General features: G+C 38.2%; 1 protein-coding gene across 1 annotated transcript in view; it reads left to right on the forward strand.

The window, feature by feature from the left end:
* The window catches only part of UBAP2 (ubiquitin associated protein 2), a 155,555-nt gene that overhangs the window by 67,220 nt on the left and 81,151 nt on the right, over positions 1-7,184 (forward strand). Inside the window, exon 6 of the mRNA XM_007950673.2 lies at positions 5,135-5,189. Coding sequence (XP_007948864.1) covers positions 5,135-5,189 — 55 coding nt within the window. The remainder of the gene's footprint in view (positions 1-5,134; positions 5,190-7,184) is intronic.

Consider the following 7,184-nt stretch of genomic DNA (forward strand, 5'->3'; position numbering starts at 1 on the left):
CTTCCTTCCGAGGAGTGGCTGGGGGGTTTGAACCGCCAGCCTTCTGGTTAGCAGTCAAGTGCTTTAGCCACTATGCTACCAGAGCTCTTATAAAACCAGCTAGACAGATCAAATGTTTCTTTGCCATTTGTTCTTGGCTTGAGCAACTGGCCTCATTAGATAGTAAGTTTTCCTAAGTGTGGAGAGGAGCCAGTTCAAGGTAATCCACTTGGAAAAGCTTTCCTATTTCGTATATCATAAGATTTTTGGCTGTTAGAGTTGAAAGTGAACATTTGGCAAAGGATTTGGATTAAGGCTGCAGTATTAGAAAGCCGGGTGAGTATGTTTGCCAGTAAGTCCCTTGATAGGTGGCTTGTCCATAGTAAAAGGGAATGCTGGCTTCTGGCAGTCCTGAGAACTTTTCTAGGACCTTCCTGATGTGCATCTCCAAGTTTGTAAAATTCTACTGCAAGGAGTAGGCCTGTATTGAAACTGGCTAGATGTGTGATGACCACAGGGCAAGGAACAACTAAAATTGTATTCTTTCAATCAGTGTCCGAAGAGCAGAAAAGAGATAAGCAGAGAGCAGTTTATTGTTTCATGGAGAATAGTGCTTAGATTGCTGTTATTCTGATGATAATTTTTGCAGTGTACATCTGTGTATTTAAAAAAATAATGATTTAGAGATTCTTACCTCAGATATTTTAAGTCTTTGTTATGTCATAGGCCTGTATTTCCTATCTGCCCCCAGCTTTCACGTATTTGTATCTCTCTCTCTCTCTCTCTCTCTGTGTGTGTGTGTGTGTGTGTGTGTATTTAAGAAAATGAACCCATTTTTTTGTTTGGTCCTGGTATATTTAGGAGCTCCAAAATAATACAGAATTTAATGTAGTTCACCATTTTTATTGATTATTTTATACCAATTTGTGTTGAATATATTTTGTGCAGAAAAAGGCCTTAAAATACTTTTTCATGTGAACTTTATGGCATAGCCTTAGCTTTTTTCTGTGCTGTAGCAGAATCCATTTATGTATTAGACATGACATTCTTAGCTTGAAGATTAGATTACATGAAGAGAAGGACAGTGTACCAAATGTGAGTGACCAATATGGCAGCATTGAGGATGGGAAAGACATAAAGAGGTACATGGGAAGTACAGACAAGAAATATGAACCCTTTTGCATATACAGTACTGCGTTGTCAGTGAAGGCAAGCATGGGTATATGGGTGGATAGATAGGTGGACAGGCTAAACAATTAGGTATGTCTATGAAATGGGGAGTGTATCCAGGAACATAAATGAGGTTGGCAGACAATGGTCCTATAAGTTTATGTGAATGATCAGAATTCCTAGGTATACAGTAGAGTTGACAAGGGGAAGGTTGTGGTCACTGCTTGGTCACAGCCAGCTACCCAGAGGGACCGAGTAGTTGAACCTATAGGCTTGGGAACCATAGTCACGGGACATCAAGCTCAATTGGCTAAACATACTATATAAAACATTGTTCCATCTCCTACTTTGGTGAGTAGCAACTGGGATCTTAAAAGCTAGCAAGCTGCCATCTAGATGCAACGATGGGTCTCTCCTCGTCCAGAGCGAAGAAGAATGAAGAAAACCAAAATTCATGGAAACAATTAGTCCTTGCGACTGGTACACCATCCAATCTGCAGCCTATACGACTATGAGACCAGGAGAACTAGATGATGCCCGGTTACCACTGTCATCCAATTGGAAGGGGATCTATCTAGGAGATCCTTGATAGAGAGGGAGAACAATGTGGAACAAAACTCAAAATCATTTGGAGAAAAAAAAAGTGGGGGGGTGGACCAGGTTTGCTGGTCTGATGGAGCCTGGTGGAACCACTGAGACTATGGCCCTTAGCTGCCCTTCAGGTTTGGAATTGAACCCACACGTGTGGTTTCCAGCCAAACAAAAGACAGGCATATGAGTTGAACATTTACCTGAAATAGATACACTCCTTGGAGAGAACAATCATTGAGAAAGAAGGGCTGTTTATGCACAGGGAGACAGCTCAGGGGGCAGGAGTCTATGGAGGGATGGACACTGGGAAGAGGTAACTATGGGGAGGAAGTGGGAGGAGAACTGTTGCATTGTGGTAAACTGTGGTCAATGTCATGAGACAAAGTATATGTGAATTGCTATATGGAAAGTGAATTTGCTCTGTAAATCTTCACCCAAATCACACACACACACACACACACACAAGATTAGATTACATGGTAGGCACTTATTTTTATGCTGTGTAAATAAGTGAAAGAAGTTATGTAGGCATTCTCTGACTTACAATGTATTCAAGTCACAATGAATCTGAATACAATGAAGTGTACTTAACTACTAGCCTGATTTTTTTTTTTTTTGTACATCTTATTTGTTAGTTATATGTACTACATACAGTGGTGCAGCATGTCATCTGCTGATGTTATTATTTTCAGATGTAATGTTTCCAACACCAAAGGCAAATAAAGATCAGATTTATAAAGATACCAATAATAAAGGACAATAGTAATGGAAACCTTAAAAAAAAAGATATTCAACTTATGTCAGAACTGACTTGTGACAGTAGTTGTCAGAACAGAACTCTTGTAAGTCAGGGACTACCTGTAGTTAAGTTACTTCCTCTATAAATTTCTTTTTCTTGTGTATTGGGATATGGTTTGGCAGCAGTATGCATTTTTTTTGTGTGTGTGTCTTTTTTGATGAGATTGGTTCAAGTAAGTAATGACTAGTACTTGAGGTTGCAGGAGGCTGGTTTCTTGTGATGGACAAAAATTCATGCTGTGAAGAAGGTAACACTCGAGATATTTTGCTCTGTAGTGGAACAGGTCCCTGGGCATAGGGGCAGCTTGTAATCAGAACAGCACTACTATCTTTATCATTTAACCAGCCTTGAAAATAAGGGAACTTTTTCAATACAAAGGACTTTAGAATTAATCAAGACCTTAAAGATTTCTCAGGGCTCTCTTTAATATTTCCTAGGGATGAGGGACTTTAATATCTTCTTAGCTGAGGAAAACTCTCATTACCTGTTTCTCTTCAGGTTATACATTTTCACCACCAGTGGGATGTTTGCAGTTAGGATCTGCCCCAATTATGGGAGGTTGAGTGTTCTACGAGTTTTTGGCTTCATTAGGGAGATGAGCAACTTTCCCATTCTGACTCTCAGTGTGAAAGGTATAAATATTAGTTAATTAAGAATTCGAGCAGTTATTCAACATAGATGTGGTAGAATCCCTGTCTGCTAGGAGAAAAATTATGGGAGTTATAATAATATTCATTTATTTTTTAGGATAGTCTTCTGAAATAGTGGAATTAGTTTTCCCCATTGAAAGACCCTGGTCTTTGTTCTGAACTGTTAGATGAAAAAAGCTAGTTGTCTCAGAGAGCAATGTAGGGAAATGGTATATACACAGAAAACAAATGTTGCTAGTAGTATTATTAACCATATGAGTAAGAAAGAACAATTTTGTTATCTTCCTAAAATTTTGGGGGAAGTTTATTAAATTGACTTAAAATGTTTACTTTGTTTGGAGTTAATATGGGGTTTCAGCTATTGCTCCTGGAGAGCAGACTGAGACTTACATAGTTGCTGCTGACTTTCTCCAAGGTACTTGCAGGATTTTTTTAAAAAAAAACTTTTCTGGCCTTATGATTTCTATTTCTTATAAATCTCCATCTCACTTCTCTTTTCTGTATATCCTGCTTTCCATCCCAAGTATTTTCGATATTATTTAATGATTTCTTAGTAGAATCTCTTTTCAAAAACTTGCCACTATTCTTAATATTTAACCACTGATAGTACTATTTGTCACATGTATGGCATTGAAATGAATTCCCTTTTGTTAAAAAGGGTTCTCATGAGCCCACTTACTAGGAGTAGGTAAGCGTGTTGTTTTTTTTTTTTCATTTAATAACATCTTTATTGAGATAGGATTCACAAATCTTACAGTTCACCCATTTAAAGTACTCAGTGGTTTTTGAATATATTCACAGAATTGTGCAATTATCAACACAATTTTAGAACATTTTTCATCATCCCAAAAAGAAACCTAATACACCTTTTAGCAGTCACCCCCATTCCCTCTCACCACTTATGCAATCACTAATCTATTTTCTGTCTTTATAGATTTTTCTGTTTTGGACATTTTATATAAATGGAATCATATGGGGTCTTTTGGGACTGGCTTCTTTAATTTAACATAATGTTTTCAAGGTTTATCTATGTTGTAGCATGTTTAATACTTTGTTCCATTTTATAGCCAAATAATATTCCATCCAACATTTTATTTATAGTGAAGTGTTTTAAGTTCTGAGAATTAGCTGTCTTGTTTAATAGACTGCTCTTTATTTTTTAATTAAGATTTAATTGCCTTATTCCTAAATTGGAATTTTATTCTTGCCACAATCTTTTGACTAAAAGGCTTTCTTTTTAGATGGGTTCGCGTTCAAGTATAGTTCATAGTGATTTAGCTGGGGAAAACTTTGGCTCTGTAATAATGAGGAAAAATAATGAAAATCTCATCAGTGATCTGTGCCTAGAGATAGCTGTTTAAAATAGTAAAATAAGAATTTGTTCTTATAATTTTGTAAATGATGAGGAGTTTCTGATTTATGCATATCCATTTTACATAAAATACAGTCATCTCTGTAGCCATTAGCACTCCTGTTTGCTTCTCACCCCACTGTCTGGTTTTGTCCCTGTTTTAGGCTTGTTGCCATCTTGGTTGTTGGGTCAGAGTGCTAGTATTAAAAATAATATTTAACACTCCCTGCAGCTTACTTAGTAATTTTCTCTTTCTGGTTCTTATTTCATTTTAAAGTAGAAGCTTATGCCATGGTGTTTGTGCTAGCTGATCTTAAAAGACCCACACTAATTTATAATATAACCTCACTGTGCTAAGCTGTAACACACCACAAATATTATATAAGCAGGCTTAAATGCTGCTCTGGATTTTGAAGTAGGTACTTGTGTCGAGCAGGTACCTGCAGGTTGGGTACACTGGGTGGGAATGTTAGTGCTGGTAGAAGTAATGACAGTATTATTTGGATAGGGAGTGTAGGATGAAGAAGTTGGTAGAAGTATATTGTGTAGGACATAAATGTTATTTACACTATGTTTGTTTGTTTGTTTTGAAAGGATTTGGACGTGGCAGAGGAAGAGGGGCAGGAAGGTTCTCCACTCAAGGAATGGGGTAAGTCACATCATCCTATGTTTGTTGTTTCTGCTTCTCCTAGTTATTACTCTGTTATCTTCCCTCTGTCGTGTATCCAATTTACTTACCTGGTAAATTGGATGTTTCTGTACCTAAAAAGAGCTTACTAACAAGTGAAATAGTATCAATATAATTGATGTTTCAACAGACATTAGACAAAGGTTTCTCTACCTTGTCATTTGGACATTTTCAACTGGATAATTCTTGGAGGAGGCATGGGGTGTCCTCCTATGCACTGTAAGGTACTGGGCACATCCTTGGCTTATGCCTACTAGATGCCTGTAGCACCCATCCCATTCGCCTATCCCACCAAGAAGTGGTGACAATCAGAAATGTCTCCAGACATTGTAAAATTCTTCTTGGGGGACACACTAAACTCTGGTCAAAAACCACTGCATAGGAGCTTTATGTTGGTAAAACTCTTTGAATGCTAAGTAAATGCAGCGCTTACATGAAAGTGATCTTTATTCCCCTGAATCCTAGTAGAAACAATGAACTTTTTGTTGTTGTTAGGTGCCACAGAGTCAGTTTCGACTGATGGTGACCCTGCGTAGAACAGAATGGAACACTGCCCAGTCTTGCACCATCCTCACAATCCTTGCTGTGCTTTAGCCCATAGTTGGAGCCATTGTGTCAATCCATCTTGTTGAGGGTCTTCCACTATTTCTCTGACCCTCCACTGTACTAAACGTGCTACCCTTGTCCAGGGACTGGTCCCTTCTGACCACATGATCAAAGTAGACGAGAGGAAGTCTGGCCATTCTCATTTCTAAGGAGCATTTTGGCTGCACTTTATCCAGGATAGATTTCTTCGTTCTTCCAGCAGTCCATGGAATTTTCAGTATTCTTTGCCCACACCACAATTCAAAGGCATCAATTTTTACTTGATCTTCCTTATTCATTGTCCAACTTTCACATGCATATGAGGTGATTGAAAATTACATGGCTTCGGTTAGGTGCACCTTAGTCTTCAAAGTGGCATATTTGCTCTTCAGCACTTTAAAGAAGTCTTTTGCAGCAGATTGGCCAGTGCGAGACAACATCTGATTTCTTGAATGCTGCTTCCTTGAGTATTAATTGTGGGTTCAAATTAAGTGAAATCTTTGACAATTCATTCTTTCTCCATTCATCATGATGTTGTTTACTGGTCCAGTTGTGAAGATTTTTGTTTTTTTTATGTTGAGGTGTAATCCATAGTGATGAGCACTGTAGTCTTTAATCTTCATTGGTAAGTGCTTCAAGTCCTCTTCACTTTGAGCAAGCAAGGCTGTGTCATCTGACATCAGCAATGATATCCCTCATTCCACATCCTCTTCTGAATCCAGCTTGCATTTCTGGCAGTTCCTTGTTAATATATTGCTGCAACCATTTTGAGTTACCTTTCAGCAAAATTTTACTTGCATGTGTTATTGATGATATTGTTTGATGATTTCCACACCTTTCTTTGGAATGAGCACAAATATCAGTCTCTTCCAGTCAGTTGGCAAGGTAGCTGTCTTCCAAATTTCATGGCATAAATGAGTAAGCGTCTCCAGTGCTGCATCCACTTGTTGAAATTTCTCATTGCGTATTCCATCAAATCCTGGAGGCTTTTTTTTTGTTGATTCCGTCAATGCATTGATTCTTGATCATATGCTACCTCCTGAAGTGATTGAATGTTGACCTGTTCTTTTTGCTACAGTGACTGTATTCTTTCCATTTACTTTCTTTCTTTTTAATTGTGATTTGGGTGAAGATTTACAGAGCAAATTCACTTTCCATACAGCAGTTTACATACACTTTGTCTGATGACATTGACCACAGTTTATCACAATGCAACAGCTCCCCTCCCACTTCCTCCCCATAGTTACCTCTTCCCAGTGTCCATCCCTCCATGGACTCCTGCCCCCTGAGCTGTATCCCTGTGCATAAGCAGCCCTTCTTTCTCAATGATTGTTCTCTCCAAGGAGTGTATCTACTTGAGATAAATGTTCA

The sequence above is a fragment of the Orycteropus afer genome, unplaced genomic scaffold (genome assembly GCF_000298275.1).
Source record: "Orycteropus afer afer isolate SDZICR_OR568_19922 unplaced genomic scaffold, OryAfe1.0 scaffold00285, whole genome shotgun sequence".
NCBI lineage: Eukaryota > Metazoa > Chordata > Mammalia > Tubulidentata > Orycteropodidae > Orycteropus > Orycteropus afer.